This window comes from Panthera onca, chromosome B2 (assembly GCF_046562875.1).
Source record: "Panthera onca isolate mPanOnc1 chromosome B2, mPanOnc1 haplotype 2, whole genome shotgun sequence".
Classification (NCBI taxonomy): Eukaryota; Metazoa; Chordata; class Mammalia; order Carnivora; family Felidae; genus Panthera; species Panthera onca.
In genome coordinates, this window is record NC_138343.1 from 8,530,047 (window position 1) to 8,554,708 (window position 24,662).

The window sequence follows — 24,662 nt, forward strand, 5'->3', positions numbered from 1 at the left end:
ATGTCTGCTTCAAAAAAAGAACACAGGCAATTACTTTGTAGAAGCTATATGGAATTCTAACTACCAGCAGCGCTAAGTGTCACAGTAATGAGAAAACCGTGGCTTGGAGGGGCCAAGTACCTTCCTCAGACCATAGCAGCTGGTAAGCAGCAGAACACTGTTTCCAGTTCCAACTCTCCTATGGCAAAGCACATCAAATAGCTAATGACTCAAAGTTTTCCTAACCACACTGGCTTGCCTAGGAAGTTATGATCTCAATATTCTAGTAAGAGTACCATACATCAACCAAATGAGTTCACCAGTCCAAAAAGTAGCATTCCGTTTCGACTCTACTATACAGGTAGAAGACAATAGAAAAAGGTTACATTGCCAACATTCCACGGTCAGGAACCAAAAGGCACATACGCAGACACACACACATACTCGTGTGGATGAAAGCAATACTAACTAAATCTCTTCTAATACTTGGTCTATAAATAAACACTAAGTCACTGCTGACCTCTGATATATACTTTGAAACATTCACCATAACTGGCCAACCCACTTGGATGTGACGATGGTCAGTGACGACTCAAGTCTGCAGCAGTCACACACCGTACTTGTATTGCTCAGGGGGCATTTCTAAAGATGTGTCAGAGAGCTGAGCTGGCTATCTTTAGCAAAATTCTATAGTTTATAAAAACTAGGATTATTCCTTTCTGGTTTTTACCTCAAGTCAAATGTAATACATAAATGTGTCCATGCTAAGTCACGAAGCAATCACGTCAAAATGTCAGTATAGGTTATAGGTGGGGGATGGATGCAAGGGAGCCAAGGGAATACATTCACTTTCTAGATGGTGACTGAACAGTTTCACGTTTGTAAAATAAATTGTCAGAGTAAAATGAGAAGATTTTTTCCAGTTATGTTTAGTTGCAGTTAGAAATGCATAATGTTGGAAAAGTCCTTTGGAAGAACTAAATCATACTCCTACCAATTTGCAGTGTTTGGTGGACAGACCATAGAGTTTTAATATCCCCATTATCTGACAGATATGGGGAAAAATAAACACCAACTCAGAATACCAGCAAAGGCATCATTTTTCAAGTAGATTAAGTTCCTGTGCAAATTTATGCCCTTTCTGAAAAAGCCTTAACATAGTCGTGTTGTACAGAAGACAATCACTCAGACTGTTCTTCAGATAAGATAATTACCTGGCTCTGAAACAGAATATTGGTAAGAGTCGATGTGTTGCCTTTTATTTCTTGTTCAATACAAGTTGAATGTGAATGAAGGGAAAAAAAATGGTTAGATGTTAATCGGTCAAGGGTACTTTTCTATTACAAAGAGCATTCCAAATTCATGTTGACAAAAGCTTTACATAGATTAAATAAAAAAACGCTCGCTTTATTTAAAGTACTATTTAAATAAAGAACTCATACTATGACTTTGAGGGTGTACTAAAAGCAGCATTTGACTTACGTGTTAAAAGGGAAAGTACATCGCCAATAACTATTAACCCACAAGATTATGAGACAATAGATTATATCACGCCGGGCGTAAAGAAACACCAATGTTATACACACCTACTATAAACAAAGACAAAAGAGGGAGTTTATGGTTTAATAAGCAGTTATGTATCAACACAGCCGTGACTCACGTTAAAGATAAGTCTTATTATATGCTGAGAGATACCTAAACAATCACATTTTCCAGCAACTGATGATTCAGAAGTAGCTGGCCACCCACACAAAGAATTATTCTCATTAGGACTCTCTACCAGTGCCACTCTGCACTGGTCCAACAGTCCTGCAGATAAAGAGGGCTAACTTTATTAGTTGACAGTAGAATCTACCTTTTCCAACACTCCTGGAAACACTTACTCACTCTATTTTCTAAATGGTCCAAAAATTACCAAAGAAAGAGGTAGAAATCTTGAAAAGTATTTCACCTCAGTCCACAAAAGTCTTAACACACTTCAGATGGTCAATCATTTTTTTTTTTTGTCTTTTCTATTAAGTGAAAATGGGTGATAAAGTTCAAGATACATCATATGGAGACAGAAGAGTGGTCAAAGAGCACATAATTCTAGAAACTCTTACCTTGAAAAGACTGTTTGGCTCTATCGACTAGTTCATCAATTGGATAACTCGCCAAATTCCCTCTGGCATGTTTAGTTTTGCAGTAGGTACAAGCATTGAGACACCTGTTCAAATGATAGCAATAAATGAAGCTCCAATTTTTAAAGTCAGTACATACTTAGCATGGGAAAAAAACACCCCAAACATACACCAAAATGGTAGCTTAGTGACATGTGCCACTTTATATGAGAAATATTTAAAAAGCCAATATCCACCATACTTCATACTTATTTTATTTCCACCAGGCAAAGAAATTTCAATTTGCAATTCTTTTAAGTTTCAACTACTCAAAAATGGTTGTACAAATCACATAGTATTATCTTCAAATGAACATATCCATGAGGAACAAAGTTTATAAATACTTACAATGATTAATGAAAAGAAATTCAAGATTTTTTTAAACCACTGACATTGCTTGGCCATCATAAAAATAAAAATGTAGTATTGCTTATGTATACTGTATCATTTATAAATGATAATGCATATTCATGTAACTAATGATATAAGAATAAAGAGGTAACATAGCATTCTCACAAAAAAATACACCATAGCCTTAGAAATTTTAAGACAGTATTTTTCACTCCTGAAGTCAGAAAAAAAATGAATATTAAAACAAGTCCAATGAATACTCCCTAAGATTATATTAGAGAAAGTAAACAAGGAGAATAACACTATTAGTTTTGAAAAAAAAATAGCCCAATATTCTGTAGACATGATAGAGAATTATCTTTGAAAAACTAAAATGTTGGCTCTACTCTCATAATTTTTTAATGTAATTTAAATAAATTTTGTTATTATAAAAGAAACAGCGGGACACCTGGGTGGCTCAGTCAGTTAAGCGTCTGACTTCAGCTCGGGTCATGATCTCACAGTCTGTGAGTTCAAGACCCGCATCGATGGAGCCTGGAGGCTGCTTTGGATTCTGTGTCTCCCTCTCTCTCTGCCCCTTCCCTGCTCATGCTCTGTCTCTGTCTCAAAAATAAATAAAAACATTTAAAAAATTAAAAAAAAATAAAAGAAACAGCTACAACATAATAAAACAGTCCTACACCAAAAAGGCTTAACACCACCAAACAAAACCAAACAAAAAAAAAAAAATCTTCATTGATTCAACTGTTACAATGAGTAGCATGGTTTAAAACACCATCATCACATAAATGCTTTAAAATTTCAAAATGAGGAAAACTGAACTTTTAATAATTGAACCTGACCAATGTGTAATTTTGTTAATATTTGACTATAAATATATATGGAATCACTGTACTCAGCGGCCAAATATGTAATGCTTAATTTTTGGTAATTTTTGCATGGCACTTTTTTTTTTTTATTGTTTTCTTATTTTTGAGAGAGAGTATGTGGGGAGTGGGGAGAGCAGAGAGAGAGAGAGGGGGAGACAAGGGATCTGAAGCAGGCTGTGAGCTGACAGCACAGAGCCTAATACGGGGCTCAAACTCAAGAACCATGAGATTATGACCTGAACCAAAGTCAGATGCCCAACCGACTGAGCCACCCACGTGCCCCTGCATGGCACTCTTAAGTAACACATACACTTGAAATGATTTTTACTGTTTATCCAACTATATAATCTTAAAAAACTAACCCTCTTTTCTTCTTAAGACATTGTTTTGTTTTGTTTTGTTTTTAGATAAAACACAGATCATGGCCTCTTTCTTATTAGCACAAATTCTAGTCTCCCAATTGCTATCGGTCTTCTCTTTTCAATTCCCATCTGTTCCATGAGAAGGGAAAAGAGAAAATTATTGTTGGCCTCTCCCTAGGAAAGTAACTCACTTTAAAAAAAAAAATTTTTGTTTTAATGTTTATTTACTTTTGAGAGAGAGAGACAGAGACAGAGACAGAGTGTGAGCCAGGGAGGGACAGAGAGAGAGGGAGACACAGAATCTGAAGCAGGCTCCCAAGCTCTGAACTGTCAGGACAGAGTCTAATGCCAGGCACGAAATTGTGAACCGCCAGATCATGACTTGGGCTGAAATCGGACACTTAACTGACTGAGCCACCCAGGCGCCCCAAGACTAACTCACTTTTGTTTAGCCTTGATTAACCATCAGATACTTTTCTAGATGTTTTATACACATTATCTCATTCATCATTCTAGAGTTAAATGTTACTATCTCCATCTTACAGATGAAGGATCTACTTCAAAACTGTCTGATAATACAGTTGATACCACAGAAATACAAGTCTTAAGATACTATGAACAACTACAGGCCAAAAATTGGCCAATCTTAGAAGAAACACACAAATTCCCAGAAATATACAACCCACAAAAGTTAAATCATGAGGAAACAGAAAATCTGAATAGATCAATAATAAGTAAAGAGATCATATCATATCCTACCATCAAAAGGCACGGGAGCACATGGTTTCACTGTTGCATTTTATCAAATACCTAAAAAAAATGAATACCAATTCTTTTCAAACTCTTCCAAAAAGCAGAAGAGGAGCGAACACTCTCAAACTCATTTTACAAGGTTGGTATTATCCTGATATCAAAGCCAGATAAGGACACTTTAAGAAAAGAAAACTATAGGTCAATATCCCTCATGAATACAGGATGCAAAAAATCTCAACAGAATACTAGCAAACTAAATTCAATATACTACAAGGATCATACACCATCATCAAGTACAATTCATCCCGTGGAAACAATGATGATTCAACAGACACAGATGAATAAATGTGATACAACACATTAATACAATTAAGGATAAAAATTATATGTCTATCTCAATAGATGCAGAAAAACTATCTGACAAAAGTCAACATCCATTCATAATAAGAACTCTCAACAAATTGGGTGTAGAATACTGTACCACAACACAATAAAGACCATATGTGAGAAGTCCACAGCTAACATCATACTCAATGGTGAAAGTTCAAAGTTTTTTCTCTAAGGTCAAAAACAAGACAAAGCTATCCACTCTAAATAGGAATGGTACTCCCATCAACACAGTGATTTAAGTCCTACCAGAGTAATTAGGCAAGAAAAAGAAATAAAAGGCATCTTAATTGGAGAGGAAGAGTACAATTACATTTGTAGATGACATGATCTTATACACATAAAAAAATCCCAAAAACTCCACCAAGAAAAGTGTTAGATCTAATCAATGAATTCAGTAAAGTTAGAGAATACCAAATCAACATACAAAAAAGGCTAGCATTTCTATACACTAGCAAAAATTTATCTGAAAAAGAAAGAAAGAAAATATCATTTATGACAACACCAAAAACAACAAAATACTTAGAAATAAATTTAACCAAAGAGGTAAAAACAACCCTATACACTGAAAACAATAAGATACCGATGGAAAAAACTGAAGAAGATACAAATAATTAGAAACATATCCTATGCCGATGGATGGGAAGATTTAATATTGTTAAAATGTCCATATTACGCAAAAGCATCTACAGACGCCATGTAATCCCTATCAAGATCCAATGGCATTTTTTAAGGAAAAAGAAGACAATCCTATAATTTGTGTGGAACTACAGAAGACTCTTAATAGCCAACACAATCCCGAGAAAGAAGAACATTGTTGGAAGCATCACATTTACTGATTTCACACAAGATTACAATGGCACAGTGATCAAAAGAGCCTGGTATTGGCATAAAAACAGGCAAATAGACTAATGGAAATGAATGAAGAGCCCAGAAGTAAGCCTATGCGTATACACTCAACTAGTACTTGACTCATTGAATACTCAGTGGAGAAAACGTTAGTCTATTCAATAAATGTTGCCAGGAAAACTGGATGCTCCCACGCAGAAGAATGAAACAAGACCACGGTCTTATACCACTCACAAGGATTAATTTGAAATGGACTGAAGACTTAAGTGTAAGACTGTAGAAAACCATAAAAGTTCTAGAAGAAAACACAGGAAGAAACTTCCTTGACATGGGTCTTGGCAATTACTTTTCAGATGTGATACTTACGCACAGCAACAAAATCAAAAACAAACAAGTGGGACTACATCAAACTAAAAAGCTTCTGCACAGCAAAAGAAATAATCAACAAAATGAAAAGGCAACCTACAAGATGGGAGAAAGTATTTTCAAACCACATATCTAATTCCTAATAAGTCATTTAAATATTTGATTATCATTCCACAATAAGAGATCCATAATGTCTGATGGGGGCTTTATACCCAAAATATATAAGGAACTCAACAGTGAAAACAAATAATCCAATTCAAAATGGCCAAAGAAGATATTCAAATGGCCAATAGGTACCTCAAAAGGTGCTCAACAGCACTGATTGTTAAGAAAACGTAAATCAAAGCCACAATGAGGTATCACCTCACACCTTTTGGAAAGGCTATTATCAAAAAGACAAGAAATAACAAGTGTTGGCAAGGATGTAGACAAAAGAAAGGAAATATTTGGCCACTGTTGGTGGCCAGTGCTGGTCCAGCCACTATAAAAAAAACAGTACGGAGGTTCCTCAAAAAGTTAAAAATACAACAACCACGTGATCCAACAATTGCACTTCTGAGTATATATCCAAAAGAAAGGGAGTCACTATCTCAAAGAGGTATCTGCATGCTCATTTTCACTGTATTATTTACTAGAGCCAAGACATGGAAACAACTTAAGTTTCTCCGACAGATAACCCAACGAATAAAAAATATGTGTATATATACACACACACACACACACACACACACACACACACATGCACAATGGAACATTATTCGGCCATAAAAAAGAAGGAAATCTTGCCATTTGCAACAACATGGATGAACACTGACAGCATTATGCTACATGAAGTAAGTCAGACAGAAACACAAATAGTGTATGACCTCACTTATAGGTGGAACCCAAAAACAAACTCCTAGCAACACAGAAGAGACTGGTGGTTGCCAGAAATGGGGAGTGTGGGTGGGAAACGGGTGAAGGTAATGTGAAGGTATAAGCTTCTAGTTCTAAGATACTTAAGTTCCACAGGTGTAATGGTGATTATAATTGCCACTATTGTTATCATATATTTGAAAATTTCTGAGAGCTAGATCTTAAAAGCTCTTATCACAAGAAAAAAGAGTTATGTGAAGTGAAATAGGTTAACTAAAGGGACTGTAGTAAGCATTTCATATATGTACATATATCAAATCATTACATTGCATAATTTGAACTTATATGTCAACTATGTCTCAGTAAAACTGAGTGCGGGTAGGGGGGAAGTCTGCTTAAGTAGCTTGCTCAAGACATGTTATAGCTGAGATTCAAATCTAGGCCTGCCGAATGTCTTTTTTCTTTGTTTTTAAACTTTGTTAATGTTTGTTTATTTTTGAGAGACAGACAGAGACAGAGCATGAGCGGGGGAGGGGCTGAGAGAGAGGGAGACCCAGAATCCAAAGCAGGCTCCAGGCTCTGAGCTGTCAGCAGAGAACCTGATGTGGGGGCTTGAACCCGTGAACCTGGAGATCATGACCCAAGCCAAAGTCGGACGCTTAACTGACCAAGCCACCCAGGCGCCTCAAGGCCTGCTGAATTTCGAACTTCATGCTGTTTCCATACCAATCTGACTCCCCAGAATAAATGTGTGTCAAACATCCTAGCTACGTATGGATGCAAGTAATAAAACCATCAACCAGCCGACATGGCATACAAGTAATGTGGCCAGTCCTTATGGTCCTGTACACGAAGTTATTTCTCTAAAACATGTGTGTCTCTCTTTTATCCTTTGGAAACCTAAGGCTAAGCTGCTTTTTCATCCACGAGCCCACACCAGTTATCTCCTGTCTGTCTACAAACTTTGTTTTTCATCCTCCTACTGGCTCAGGGGCAAAATGTGTCAACTCGTGTGATTTGCCACATCTTTTTATATTCTACTGCTCAGGTCCTCTCTGCCTTTCTCTTCAAGTGGCACCAAGACATGCTCAGGCCCTACCGTTCCATCCCCGGTTACACCCCCGACGACACACGTTCCTCTGGGTCAGTCAGCGCTCTTGCCAGGGGTCTGCTCTCTGGACCTCCTGATACTACTTCGAGTCTCCTGACCTGACCCCTTTCCCTTATTTCTATCACCAATGGAGAGCTCCATAAATGAAGCTGACAAACTTTTTTTTTTTTTTTAACGTTTGTTTTTGAGAGAGAGACAGAGAGCAGGGGGAAGGGCAGAGAGAGAGGGAGATGCAGAATCCGAAACAGGCTCCAGGCCCCGAGCTGTCAGCACAGAGCCTGACTCGGGGCTCAAACCCATGTACCATGAGATCATGACCTGAGCTGAAGTCAAAGGCGTAATCTTAATAAAGAGGCTAATGGTGAAACTTAATAAAGAGACTAATCTTAATAAAAGCTACTACTATTTCTGACTTGGGCTGTATCTTAAAAGTAACTCTCTCGAGGGACACCCACCTGAAGGAGAAGGAAGACAGAAAAGAAGGAAAGGGAAACGCGCATTTGAAACATTTATAACATAAATGAATTAACACATGTAAAGGACTTAGTGTCTGTACCTAGTAAGTGGTCACTAAGTGCCGGCCACTGGTTGTCTAATGTGACTGCTCTAAACAATTCTGTGAGGAAATAATGATGCATTATCATGTTCCAGGTGTACCTAACTTTATGGACCAGATGTGCTACTGAGAGGTTGGCTTAAATCAACTGCGGAAACCAAGTCATATTTTCCTACTGGCTCACTTCAGAAAGGTGGAAATGTAACCCCCATGGAAAACTCACTCATGAAAATTCACTAAAACATTTTAATAAAACCAGGTGATATTCGGAAACATTTATAATAATCAAAATAAGCCAGTAAGTATAAATGTTACATTAAGAATTCAAAATATTCTTCACTAAACTGCTCCCCTGGGGTTAATTAGGATTGTTGATGTGATATGTGTTTGAAGTTCTAAACTCAATATTGTATAAGATAGGTTCGTCTTTATCTGCAGTTATCAAAACAATGCTCTGTATTATTTTGATAAAGTGAAAATTTCAATAAAGCATATTTCTCCAAGCACGTTATAATAGCACGATCTCAAGCATTAAATCTACTATGCCTTACAGTTAAAAAGGGAGATTTGTCCTAACACACAGGAAAAATACGCACAAAAAAAAAAAAAATCCGAAAAGAAAGAATGAGCTTTTGACGCTCTTTGGGTTAAAAACAATTCTATCACCAGGAATTATAATGACCAGTCATTTCGACATGACAAAGCTCCAACAAAATAAAGGGATTCATCATTAGAAACCTTTGGTAGATACTTTCAGTTATCTGTAAACAATTAAATAATTGTCTAAAGGTAAGAACGCCAACCAATTTCTTCAACTGTCAGAAAACAAAAGATCTTTGAAGGCCAACTGGTGCAAGCCAAAACCAGAAAGAAATGGCCGTGGCCGTCCAAGGAAGATGGAAAATCCTGGAGAGACCACAACTGTCATGACAGAATAACACAGCTGGGTCACCACACCTACTGATCTGTGCACAGGTGGTCATCTGGCCACAGGCCAGGAAGGAATGAAAACACCTCAAAAGCACAGACAGATTGGGCATTCACTTTAGCAGAACTCTTAACTCCTCAAAAGCATCTGTGGCAATTTTTAAAGTATGGAAACCGAAGAGATGAAATAACAATTTTCACAAATTAAAATATTTCAAAGGGCTCAAATGTATAACAAAATGTCAAATGTGATACCTAAACCACACAAAGCAAGTGAAAACTAAAAATTTTAACGTATTCACTTTTTTCTTTTAAAGAGCATCTTTAAATATCACAAGTTCTGAAATAATTTAAAAATCAGAGTTACACTTTTAAAAACCCATACTGATATCTGTTTTTGTGGGGGAAGAATAAAAGCCCATGTGACTCAGAATTCTGTTTCTCTCTGCTCTTTTGGGTCAAAAATAAATTTAAGTATGCTAAAATTATTGTAGACTCAGACATTACCACTTCAAACCAGCATATTCTGTTTCACTCACAGAACCTTATTTACTTTTAATCAATTGACAAAGTACAATATTCTTCAAAGCTTCGATTGTACAAAATAATAAGCCCTTTACAGAGCTACACCTTACAAAAAGCATACTGGGGGCCAGCCACATCCTTCCATACTCAAGTACCATAAAGCAAAGAAAAAAACCAAAAACTCAGGAAATGTTAAATATTGGGAGCCCTCATCTTGGTTTTAAAAATATTTCCAGAAGTATGACAAACTTTTTGATCCTTTAAAACAAATGTAAGAGATACTCCTCTATCAGCAGGATCTGATTAGATCTTCAAATGATAATATGATCCCTGTTTGCAAAGATCAAAATCCCGAACAAAGGAAAAATAACATACTTAGAAACTAACAAAATATAGTTACAAAATCTTAAATTCTTTAAGCTTCCTATGGCCACGAACTCTCCAACCTAAAATGAATCTCTCCACCAGGGTTACCGATTCTACCTTCCCCCGCCAGCTCCAAAAGCTTACTCTAATAATTACGGTCTCTTTCAACTGTTCCCTTTCTGAAGCTGCTTTTAGTTCTGAAAAAGCGGGCTGGGGGGGCGGGGGGGGGGCAGGTGGCAGCAGTCCAACTTTCTCCTACTGATACCGAATTCAAAAAACACTTTCAGCTACGTTTTCTCTTATTCCACCTCCATTAACCACTATGCCACATCCTTTGCTTCAAAAAGTTGTTCCAACATATTTAAACTATACTCTTATTTCTCCATCACTTTACCTGAAAGAATTACCCTTATCACCATCAGCCATTGATCTGTGTAAAAATCGTCACAGCCTTTAAAATCACTTGGGGGAGGTTGGTGCTAATAACAGTAAAAGATGGTTTCTGAATGCTGGACACTCAAGCATGCATTTTACACTGTTTCGTTTATCCTCCCAGAAGTCTTGCGATTAGTATTACTATCCCTAACTTTCAGAGAGGAAACTGAGGCTGAAAAAGATCAAGAACCTTATGGGAAGTTACCCAGACTCGATGAAAGATGAACCTACCTTATCTGAAACTCCTTTGTCACCGATGGTACCTTACTTCTCTTGAGATGCAACTTACTCTGCGTAAGAAAACATGATGATGGATGGAGAGGATTCTAGGAAGATGCTGGATTGGGAAGCTCCAGGAACCCGGCTCCTCACCTTGATAAGAACCTGCACTGGCACAGTCTGCGTCATGTAACAATTTCAGGACTCTGGTATCTGCGAAAGGCCTACAACTTTGGGCGGCAACTTGCGGAGAAGGTCAGCCGGTAGCACAGTAGCAGCCCCCACCCTACCCACGCCTTACCCAGAGCCAGGTCGCACACAGCCTGCGGGTGCGGGGGAGGACCCTGCCCTCAAGCTATCGGGAATCTTGCTCCCATCGCTGCTTGCTTCCTATCACGGAGGCACAAGACGCTGCGGCACCTCCCCACACCTTTCAAAGTCCCCGCCTCTCCAGCTGAACTGCAGTGACTGCTGGAAGATGTAAAGACTCCGCGTCCCTACTTCTCCCTTCATTTTTCACTTTTTCCCCTATGGGGAAGCAGATATGAAAGATTAGGACACTCAGAAACAACTCCGCGTATGTGCAAATTAGAAAGTGACCACATACGACCAGAAGAAGGATCAGAAAAGAACTGAGAAGATCTTAGGTTCCCACCTCAGGCTGATTCTCAGCACAAACAGAGCCTACAACAATTAAAAAATAAACAGTAACAAATGAACAACAAACCTGTGAAGGGGGAGAATCTGATTTCCATTTGAATTATTAGATTCAAACATTAGGTGCTGACAAAATTCACAAGGCATACGAAGAAACAGGAAAAATATATATAAATCAACAGAAACTGTCCCTAAAAGAGATCTATGGCGGATATGCTACACAAAGACTTGAAAACAACTGTCTCGGGGCGCCTGGGTGGCTCAGTCGGTTAAGTGTCCGACTTTGGCTCAAGTCACGGTCTTGCAGTTCATGAGCTCGAGCCCCGCATCAGGCTGTCTACTGACAGCTGGAGACTGAGTTCGGATTCTGTGTCTCCCTCTCTCTCTGTCCCTCTCCTGCTTACACTCTGTCTCTCTCTCTCAAGAATAAACAAATATCGAAGGGAAAAAAAAAGGAAAAAATTTTTTAAAAATAATAAACAAAGTAACTGTCTTAAAGGTGCCTGGGCAGCTCAGTTGGGTAAGCATCTGACTCTAGATTTTGGCTCAGGTCATCTCACCGTTGTGAGATAGAGCCCCGCATCGGGCTCCATGCTGAGCATGGGGATTGCTTGGGATTCTCTCCTTCTCCCTGCCCTTCCCCGCTCACACATGTGCACTTTCTCTCAAAATAAATAAATGAACATTTTTTTTTAAAAAGCTGTTTTAAAGATGTTACAAAAAATAATAAAAATATGTAAAAATCAAGAAAACAATGGATGGGGGCCACCTGGGTGGCTCAGTCGGTTGGGCGTCCGACATCGGCTCAGGTCACGATCTCATGGTCCATGGGTTCAAGCCCCACATCTGGCTCAGTGTTGACAGTTCAGAGCCTGGAGCCTGTTTTGGATTCTGTGTCTCCCTCTCTCTGTCCCTCCCCCATGTGCACTCTCTCTCTCTGTCTCTCTCAAAAATAAACATTAAAAAAAACTTTTTTTAATTAAAAAAAAATGGATAAAAAAATAGTAATGTCAATAAAAGAACACAAAGTTAAAAAAAAAAATTGTGAAGCTTAAAAGTACAGTTAAGAAAAATGAGAAATTCACTAGAGGGATTCAGCATCAACAACCAAATGACATGGGGCTGGAGTTGTGAAGGAGCACAGATTTTGTATGTTACTGATGTTAAGCTGGTATCTATTCAAATTAGTGTTATAATCTTAGGATGTTGAATGCAATCTCCATGGTAACCATAATGAAAACAGATAGAAAATATAAATAAAAGGAAATGAGGAAGTTACTTAAAATTTTCACTATAAAAAATCAACTAAAGACAAAGGAAAACAGTAATGCAAGAAATTAGGGGCAAAAGCTGTATAAGGCATGTAGAAAACAGCACAAAGACAGAAGTCAGTCCCTCCTTATCGGTAATTAACTTAAATGCAAATGGATTAAATTCTCCAATCAAAAGATGGAGGTTGGCCGAATTAATAAAAACACATGAACCAACTATATGCTGGCTACCAGAGACTTACTTCAGATCCAAAGAAACAAATAGTTTGAAAGTAAAAGGATGGAACAAAATATTCCAGGCAATTACAGAGAGCAGGGGTTGCTATACTAATATCAGATACAAGGGGCATTAAATAAAAAAAGTTATAAAAGACAAAGAAGCACATGATAAGCTGATAAAAGATTCAATACATCAAGAAGATAAAACAAGTATAAACATTTATACCCCAGTGACACACCATCAAAATATGAAGCAAAAATAGACAGAATTGAAACAAGTCACAGTTGTACAAAAGTAGGTGGAGACTTTAATACTGCACTCTCCATAAAAGCCATCAAACAGCACACTCTATCAGCAGCCACAGAACACACGTGGTACATGCTCCAGGACAGACCATATGTGAGGCCACAAATTAAGTCTCCATAGATTTTAAAGTATTTTCTTTGAACACGAAGAATGAAATCAGAAATCAAAAACAAAACCGGAAAATTCACAGAACTGTGGAAGTTAAACGATACACTTTTAAACAACCAATGGAAAAGGAGAACATAGTGATGAAGGAAAACAAAATACTAAAACTTACAGGAGGCACAGAAAGCAACGCTAAGGAGAGAATTCAGAGCTATAAACACGTACAAAAAAAATAAAGATCTCATATCAACACCTAACTTTAGAACTTAGGAAAAAAAAAAAAGAAGAAACTAAAACCAAGGCTAGCAGAAGGAAATCATAAAGATGAGTGATGACATAAACGAAATAGAGAATGGAAAAACACCAGAGAAAATCAACAAAAAACCTGGTTCTATGAAAAGATCCACAAAACTGACAAACCTTTAGCTAGATGGACTAAGAAAAAAGACTTCAATTACTAAAATCAGAAATGAAAGTGGGACATTACTACCAATTCTAGGTTTTTTTTAGCTTTTTTTAAATTATTATTATTTTAAGAGTTTATTTACCTTTGAGAGAGATAGAGTGAGCAGTGGAAGGGCAGAGAGAGGGAGGCACAGAATCCGAAGCAGGCTCCAGGCTCTAACCTGTCAGCAGAGCGCCTGACGCAGGGCTCGAACCCACAGACTGTGAGATCATGACCTGAGCCGAAGTTGGACACTTAATGGACTGAGCCATCCAGGAACCCCAATTACTACCAATTCAAAAGAAATATATAGGATTATAAGAGAATATTATGAACAAGTGTGTATCAACCAACTGGATAGCCGGTTGAAATGGACAAATTCCTGAAAACACAAAACCTACCAAGAACAAGTCATGAAGTGATAGGGAGTCTAAATAGGTATGTGAGTACCAAAAACTTGAATCAGTAATCAAAAATCTCCTAACAAAACAAGCCTGAAACCTAATGGCTTCACTGATGAATTCTACCTAACACTTAAAGAATACCAATCCTTGTGATGCCTGGGTGGCTTAGTTAAGCACAGGACTCTTGATATGGGCTCAGGTCACGATCTCGTGATCGTGAGATAGAGCTTCAGTTTGGGCTCTGTACTGACAGCACAGAGCCTTCTTGGGATATTCTCTCCCTCTCTCTCCCTCTCTCCCTCTCTCCCTCTCTCCCTCTCTCCCTCTCTCCCTCTCTCTCTCTCTCTCTCTCTGCCCCTCCCTTCTCACACGTGCATGCATGTGCTCACTCTCTCTCTCAAAATAAATGAATAATTAAATAAACTTAAAAAAAGAGAAAGAAAGAATACCAAATCCTTCTCAAGCTTTTCCAAAAAACTGAAGAGAAGGGAATGCACCCTAACTTATTCTATAATGGCAGCATTATGATTTAGACAATGACACCACAAGAAAAGAAAATTACAGACCAGTATCTCTTATGAACATTGATGCAAAAAGTCCTCAACAAAATACTAGCTACAGAATTCATTAGCACATTAAAAGAATTATACATTAAAACCAAGTGGGATTTATTACTGGAATGTAATAAGGATAGTTCAATATACAAAAATCAACCCATATAATATGCCACATCAACAGAATTAAGGACAAAAAACAACACATGATTGTCTCAAATGATGCAGAAAAAGCACTTGACAAAATTTAACACCGTTTTGTGCTAAAAACAATCAACAAACTAGGAATAGAAGAAAACTTCCTTCCATGATAAGAGCCGTAAGTGGAAAAACTCACAGTGAACATCACACTCCAGGTAAACTGAAATCTTGTCCTTTGCAATTAGGAACAAGCCAAGGACATCCACTTTTACCACTTCTATTCTACATTGCTCTGGAAGTTCTAGCCTGAGCAAGTGAAAGAAACAAAAGGCACCCAAATTGGAAAGGAAGAAGTAAAATTATCTGTTTACAGATGATATGATTTTCTAAGTAGAAAATCCTGAAATCCACCCCCGCCCCCAACACACACACAAAACTTAGAACAAATTAATTCAGCAAAGTGTCAGGATACAGAATCAATATACAAAAAAGTTATATTTCATGAACAATGAAAAATCTGAAAAGTAAATTACAAAAATAATTCCATTTACAACCATATCAGAAAAAGCAAAATATTGGGGCACCTGGGTGGCTCAGTCGGTTGAGCGTCCAACTTCAGCTCAGGTCATGATCTCACTGTCCGTGAGTTCAAGCCCCACGTTGGGCTCTGTGCTGACAGCTCAGAGCCTGGAGCCTCTTTCAGATTCTGTGTCTCCCTCTCTCTCTGCCCCTCCCCAACTCATGCTCGCTCGCTCTCTCTCTCTCTCTCTCTCTCTCTGTGTCAAAAATAAACATTAAAAAAATTTAAAAAAAAAAGAAAAAGTAAAATATTTAGCAATTAACCAAGGTGAAAGACTTAAAAAAAAATACAAAACACTGCTGAAAGAAATGGAAAAGGACATAATAGAAATACAATACATGGTCACAGATTGGATGATTGTTGTTAAAACGTCAATACTACCCAAAGTGATATATAAAGTCAATGCAATCCTTATCAAAATCCCAATGAGGTTTTTTGCACAAATAAAAAAAAAAAATCCTAAATTTCAAACAGAATCTCAAGGGACCCCAAACAGCCAAAACAAACTGAAAAAGAATAAAACTAAAGAGTTCACACTACTGATTTCACAACTGAATTCAGAGCTATAGTTATCAAAACAGTATGATGTTGGTGTAACACAGACATACAGACCAATGGAATAAAATAGAGAACCCAGAAATAAACCCACATATAAACAGTCAAATGATTTTTCTCAAGGGTGCCTAGGCCATCCAATGAGATACAGACTATTGTTTCAACAAATCGTGCTAGGAAAACTGCATATACACATGCGAAATAATGAACTTGGGCCCTTTCCTAACACCATATAAAAAATTTAACTCAATATTGGATCAAAAGGTGCTAAATGTGAGACCAAAAACAATAAAACTTTTAGAGGAAAACGTACAACAAAAGCTTCATGACCTTGGATTTGGCAATGATTTCCTGGATATGACACCAAAGGCACAGGCAACAAAAGAAAACAGATAAATTGGGACTTTAAGAAAAGTTAAAAAATTATTTTTTTCTCCAAAAGACACTTACTATCAACAGAGTAAAAACACAACCCACAGAATCAGAAAAAAGTAACTGCGAATCATATATTTGATAAGAGATGGGTAGAATATACAGAGAAATTCTAAAACTCAACAAAACCAACAACCCAATTCAAAAATGGGCAGAGAACTGCAACACTTCTCCAAAGATAGACAAATGTCCAATAAGCACATGAAAAGATACCCAACATGACTAATCATGAGAGAAATGAAAATCAAACCTACAATAAAATAGCATGTCACACCCATTACAACGGCAACAATCCATTAGGACGGCCACTACTAATAGTAAATGTTGGCAAACATACAGAGAAACTGGGGCCCTGCGTACGGTTGGTGGGAATGGAAAATGGCGCAGCCACCGTGGAAAATAATATGGCAGTTCCTCAAAAAATTAAAAAAGAATTCCCCAGCAATTCTACTTTTAGGTATGTACCCCAAAGAACTGAAAGCAGGTCTCAGAGATATTTATACACCCATATTCATAGCAGCAACATTACCTACAATAGCTAAAATTTGGGATCAACCCAAGTGTCCGTGGAAAAATGGACAGATAAGGAAAACACACTGGCATATTATTCACCCGTAGAAAGAAAGACAATTTTTGCAATATGCTACACTACTGATGAATTTTGACGACATTATATACTAAATGAAATAAGCCAGTCACAAAAAGACAAATGTTGTAGGGAGTCCACTAATATGGCTGCCAGAGGTTGTGGGAAGGGAAGAATGTGGAGTTAGTGTTTAAGGGGTACAGAGTTTCAGTTTTACAAGATGGAAAGAGGTATGGGGGTGGATGTTGGGATGGTTGCACAAAAATGTCAATGTGTTTAATTCCAGTCACCTGTACACTTAAAAGCTAGTTAAGATGGTGAAATTTACATTATGTGTATTTACCACAACATAAAAAAGGAAGAAAAACATATACATGATTATGTGGTTTAGAATTTACTTAAGGAACAGGTATATACTTTACTCATTTTACTGAATGTCGTAACATCTCACACAGTGCGTTGTATACAATTAGAGTATCGACATTCAAAGCTATTGTGATTTCGTAATAAACCAGACCAGCTGTCAAGCCAATACCTGGTTACAGAGCCAAAAGCAGGGCTAAGCAAAAAGGTGAGCTGGCATTTACAACTGGATCTTCCGGGAAAGAAATCCCGCACAATATACAATGAGGCAGGGAAAGGGAAGTCAGGAATGGAGAAGTCCCAAGGAGATAATATGGATCTCGCCAAGCCAAAGGATCAACCAGCTCATTCGTCTTCAAGGTCAGGCAGCTGGGAACAGGAAACAGAACCTCCGAGCCTAAGCACTCTAGGCCCAGGAACCACACACAGGATATAAACACAATACAATGTGTACACCATGCCAAATATTACTAGCCAGTAAAAGAAATCAAAGAGCCAGAATATTCATCAAACCATCCATTTTCAATGCACCTGTCTATACATTTTCCATCTGCAGTTCCCAGACCCTGAGGTGTCAAATTTAAAATGCACACACTTGGGAACACCATGGAAGTTTTTTGTGTGTCTCACGTCCATGAAATACAGCCAGACCAACACTAAACCATCCTGCACACCTAAAAAAATGATTAGAGGATTAACACAACAATCTGCACAACCTGAACCACAGAATTCAGCATGTACATGGTGCAAAGAGGTGAACTTGGGGACAGAGAAGCCACGGAGGGCAGAGAGGTGCTTTTGTGGGCAGAGAGAGGACAGAGACGGGGGAGGGGGGAGATATGGGAAAAGCACCCCTCCCCAAAAGCAGCTGGAGAGAAAGTGGAAAATTGGAAACAGCCACAGGGACTAAACTAAAAAGGGAGAAAGAAGAAAGGAGAAAGGAGAGGGTTTAAATTCCATTAAGACTGTAAACAAGGGGAGCGTAGAGTCTGCAACTCCACAGCTTGATACCTGGTGGTGCTCTGGTGGGAAGGGCAAATCCCCAGGAACAGAGAGGGATCTGGACGTTCTCGGGCCACACGGGGAAAAGCAGTTCCACTGCTGGAAGGACATTTGGTAGAGACTGTTGAGGCCACCTGGCCCCAGCAGACCCCAGAAAAATGGCCACATCCACTGGTATTGGAACAAGGTTGTGAAGGGTGAAGCCTGGTGCCAGATGTGTGTTGTGATTTTCCATAATCCCTGAAAAGCTGCTGCTACACTGTCTCACGAACTTTTTCTAGGGTGGGCTGGCACCTGGCCGCAGTCTCGGGGCACCGGCAGCAGCAGGGTCCAGCAAGCGTTCCTGGGTGCAGTCGACATTCAACCATTGCTCAGTGAGACCCTCCTGCAGAGGGGCGGAACGGGTCAAAGCCACAGTCCCCCAGAAGTAAGGGGCCAGGGAAAAAAGCCGCATCTGAGACAAAACTTGGGAGAGAGGTACTGCCTGGGGCCTGGTCACGGACAGTGAAAAAGCGGGGAGTGGAGGAAAGCTGAAGACAAAGGACGGGTGCACAACTGTTGATGGGGAGAACAGAGTTCCAATACTAGAGACTGGGTAGCTGGGTGGCGCCATTTTCACCGCTCCCGCGCATGTGCATACGCACCTACAAGCGCCACAACAATCCATCCCGGTAGGCTAGCAGCGCCATCTAGTGGAGAACAGAGCTGTTACACTGAGCCCTGCCCAACTGGGCCAGAGGACCCCATTAGATTGAACAAAAACCAACCATCAACAAGGCTGATATGCCTTGTCAAATTCACAAAATTATATGTAGTCAAATTCACAAAATACTCAGGCAAGGAGAGAATCATGAAAGCAGCAAGGGAAAAAAGGTCCCTAAAATACAAGGGAAGACAGATCAGGTTTGTAGCAGACCTACCCACAGAAACTTGGCAGGCCAGAAAGGAGTGGCAGGATATATTCAACGTGCTGAATCAGAAAAATATGCAGCCAAGAATTCTTTATCCAGCAAGGCTGTCATTCAAAATAGAAAAAGAGATAAAAAGTTTCCCAAACAAAAATTAAAGGAGTGTGTGACCACTAAACCAGCCCTGCAAGAAATTTTAAGGGGGACTCTCTGAAGGGAGAAAAGATGAAAATATATATATATATAAATACCAAAAGCAACAAAGATTAGAAAGCACCAGAGAACACCCCAGAAACTCCAACTCTACAAGCATCATAATGGCAATAAACTCATATCGTTCAGTACTCATGCTAAATGTCAATGGACTCAATGCTCCAATCAAAAGACATAGGGTAACAGAATGGATATGAAAACAAGATCCATCTATATGCTGTTTATAAGAGACCCACTTTAGACCTAAAGACACCTTCAGATTGAAAATAAGGGGATGGAGAACCATCTATCATGCTAATGGTCAACAAAACAAAGCCGGAGTAGCCATACTTATATCAGACAATCTAGACTTTAAAATAAAGACTGTATCAAGAGATTCAGAAGGGCATTCTATCATAATTAAGGGGTCTATCCATCAAGAAGACCTAACAATTGTAAACATTTATGCACCAGATGTGGCAGCACCCAAATATATAAATCAATTAATCACAAACATAAAGAAACTCATCGATAGTAATACCATAATAGCAGGATACTTCAACACCCCACTCACAGCAATGGACAGATCATCTAATCAAAAAATCAACAAGGAAACAATGGCTTTGAATGACACACTGGACCAGATGGACTTAACAGATATATTCAGAACATTTCATCCAGAATATACATTCTTCGTCAGTGCACATGGAACATTCTTCAGAATAGATCACATACTGGGACAAATCAGCCCTAAGTAAGCACAAAAAGACTGAGATCATACCATGCATATTTTCAGACCACAACACTATGAAACTCGAAATCAACCACAAGAAAAAGTTTGGATAGGTAACAAGTACTTGGAGACTGAAGAACATCCTACTATAAAGAATGAATGGGCTAACCAAGCAGTTAAAGAAGAAATTAAAAAGTGTATGGAAGTCAATGAAAATGATAGCACCACAATCCAAAACCTCTGGGACACAGCAAAGGCAGTCATAAGAGTAAAGTATATAGCAATCCAGGCCTTCCTAAAGAAGGAAGAACGATCTCAGATACACAACCTAACCTTACACCTTAAGGAACTGGAAAAATAATGGCAAATGAAACCCAAAACCAGCAGAAGACAGGAAATAAAAGATTACAGAAAAAATCAATGCTATCGAAACCAAAAAAAAAAAAAAAACCAAAAAACAAAAAAAAAACAATAGAACAGATCAATGAAACCAGAAGCTGGTTCTTTGAAAGAATTAACAAAATTGATAACCCACCAGCCAGTTTGATCAAAAAGAAAAAGCAAAGGACCCAGATAAATAAAATCAAGAATCAAAGAGGAGAGATCACAACCAACACAGCAGAAATAAAAACAACAATAGAATATTAGGAGCAATTATACACCAATAAAATGGGCAATCTGGAAGAAATGGAAAAATTCTTAGAAACATACACACTACCAAAACAAATAGGAAGAAACAGAAAATCTGAACAGACCCAGAAACAATAAAGAAATCGAATTAGTAATCAAAAATCTCCCAAAAAACAAGGGTCCAGAGCCAAGATGGCTTTCCAGGGGAATTCTACCAAACATTTAAGGAAGAGTTAACACCTATTTTCTTGAAGGTGTTCTAGAGAATAGAAATGGAAGGAAAACCTCTAAACTCTTTCTATGAAGCCAGCATTACCTTGATTCCAAAACCAGACAGAGACCCCACCAAAAAGGAGAAAAATAGACCAATTTCCCTGATGAACATGGATGCAAAAATCCTCAACAAGATATTAGCCAACTGGACCCAACAATACATTAAAAAGATTATTCACCACGACCAAGTGGGATTTATACCTGGGATTCAGGGCTGGTTCAATATCTGCAAAACAATTAACGTGATTCATCACATCAATAAAAGAAAGAACCATATGATCCTCTCAAAAGATGCAGAGAAAGCATCTGACAAAATACAGCATCCTTTCTTGATAAAAACCCTCAAGAAAGTAGGGACAGAAGGAGCATACCTGGAGATCATAAAAGCCATATATGAATGACCCTATGCTAATATCATCCTCAATGGGGAAAAACTGAGAGCTTTCCCCCTAAGGTCAGGAACAAGACAGGGATGTCCACTCCTGCCACTGTTATTCAACACAATATTGAAGTCTTAGCCTCTGCAGTCATACAACACAAAGAAATAAAAGGCATCCAAATCGGCCAGGAAGAGGTCAAACTTTCACTCTTCGCAGATGACACGATACTCTATATGGAAAACCCAAAAGATTCCACCAAAAAACTGCTAGCATTGATTCATGAATTCAGCAAAATTTCAGGATATAAAATCAACACACAGAAATCGGTTGCATTCCTATGCACCAACAATGAAGTGACAGAGAAATCAAGGAATCGATCCCATTTACAGTTGCACAAAAAAACATAAAATACCTAGGAATAAATCTCACCAAAGAGGTGAAAAATCTATACACTGAAAACTAAAGAAAGCTGATGAAAGAAACTGAAGAAGACACAAAAAAATGGAAAAAGATTCCATGCTCCTGGATAGGAAGAACAAATATTGTTAAGATGTCAATACTACCCAAAGCAATCTACATATTCAGTGCAATCCCTATCAAAATAATAGCAGCATTCTTCACAGAGCTAAAACAAACAATCCTAAAATTTGTATGGAACCAGAAAAAACCCCAAATAGCCAAAGCGATCTTGAAAAAGAAAACCAAAGCAGGAGGCATCACAATCCCAAACTTCAAGCTATACTACAAAGCTGTAATCAAGACAGTATGGTCCTGGCACAAAAACAGACACTCAGATCAATGGAAAAGAATAGAGAACCCAAAGATGGACCCACAAATGTATGGCCAACTAATCTAATTCAAGAATGAACCTGGACCACTTGCCTTCACCATACACAAAAATAAACTCAAAATGGATGAAAGACCTAAACATAAGACAGGAAGCCATCAAAATCCTCAAGGAGAAAGCAGGCAAAAACCTCTTTGATCTTGGCCGCAGCAACTGCTTACTCAACACGTCTCTGGAGGCAAGGGAAACAAAAGCGAAAATGAACTACTGGGACCTCATCACAATAAAAAGCTTCTGCACAGCGAAGGAAACAGTCAGCAAAACTAAAAGGCAACCAACAGAATGGGAGAAGATATTTGTAAGTGACATATCAGATAAAGGGTTAGTATCCAAAATCTGTAAAGAACTTATCAAACTCAACACCCAAAAACAAATAAACCAGTAAAGAAATGGGCAGAAGACATGAATAGACACCTCTCCAAAGAAGACATCCAGGTGGTCAAACGACATGTGAAAAAATGCTCAACATCACTCATCATCAGGGAAATACAAATCAAAACCACAATGAGATACCACCTCACACCTGTCAGAATGGCTAACATTAACAACTCAGGCAACAACAGATGTTGGTGAGGATGGGGAGAAAGAGGATCTCTTTTGCATTGTTGGTGGGAATGAAAGCTGGTGCAGCCACTCTGGAAAACAGTATGGAGACAAGACATTAAAAAAAAAAAAATTAAACCACTCTGTACTGTCATTATTTTAATTAAAAGTAGTCTATCTTAACACTAAAATAGTAGGAGTGTCATGATGAAGGATCACACATTTACCTTCAGGAAAAGTTCACTAGATTTTCCTCCTATCTCTCATTTCACCAGCAACCAGCAAAAATCCAAGCTGGTCTACAAAAAACACTGCTGCAGATCATTCTATGTCATCTGTCTAAGTTTCCTTACATTTCTATAATAATCTTTACAACTGAAGACGTACAGATAAAAAATAGCAAGGAAAAAAAAAGGCTTCACTGAATATTATCCTGAGTCAGATGACACACCAACTGATACATATAGAAATATAGTAACAGTAATAATTCCAGTTGGATTTTCAGCGTGTTCTATTTGTAGCTAGTGGTTTACTCCCTGGGAGACAAAGTCCCACACCCCTACTAGCAACAACTGTTTTCTTAATGAGTTTACCAAAATAGCATGGTGGAAGATGATGACATTCTGTCAACCATAAAGCACACACTTTCCCAAAATGTTTCCTCTATCCCACCTACAATGCTATTTTTAGTTTTATACAACAATGAAACCAGTACAAAAGATCAATGCTGAGCTAGTATCTGCACCATTCAAAGACAGCACCAAAGATACTTACAGTCACCAAATTATACTTGTTAGCAAAGCAAAAATAGCTGGCTGACCATTAAAGGTGGAAGACAGGTACAACGTGACTCTACTACAGACATGAATTAACTTATGAATAGCCAAACTAAAAACAAAATAGGGCCCCTGAAGGCAATTATGTATCTCCTACCACAGTAGACTTTTTTTACCCACTGTGTGTATTAATCCTGAATAGCCATATGTGATCACATCAAGGCATGTGTATTTGTAAATAACAAATATATATGACTTATTCTTTCAGGGCACCTGAGTGGCTCAGTCGGCTAAGCATTCTAATCTAGATTTGGGCTCAGGTCTTGATCTCTTGGTCGTAAGTTCAAGCCCTGCATCGGGCTCTGAAGTTGACAGCATGGAGCCTGCTTGGGATTCTCCCTCCCCCCCCCCCTCCTCTCTCGCATGCACACTCTCTCTCCCAAAATAACGAAGTAAACTTAAATATATATATAGCCAAGTGGATGTATAAAAAACACAAACATACAAGCAAGCATGCGTGAGTGAGTGCACAGACGCATGCACACACACACACAGTTTCCCCATTTCCACCATTAAATGTTCTCAACATCTTGGAGGGTGTTTTTTTTCCTTGGTTGTTTTTGGTTTTTAGTTTGGGTTTTTGACTTTTCGGTACAAATACCCGGCCTCCTTACCAAACATACTGAATCA

The 24,662-nt window shown here is 38.4% G+C and overlaps 1 protein-coding gene across 6 annotated transcripts in view; it reads right to left on the reverse strand.

The window, feature by feature from the left end:
- The window catches only part of CDKAL1 (CDKAL1 threonylcarbamoyladenosine tRNA methylthiotransferase), a 705,817-nt gene that overhangs the window by 401,447 nt on the left and 279,708 nt on the right, over positions 1-24,662 (reverse strand). For all 6 annotated transcript variants that reach the window (XM_078446595.2, XM_078446596.2, XM_078446590.2 and 3 more), the window contains one exon: positions 2,082-2,185. In XM_078446595.2, coding sequence (XP_078302721.2) covers positions 2,082-2,185 — 104 coding nt within the window. The remainder of the gene's footprint in view (positions 1-2,081; positions 2,186-24,662) is intronic.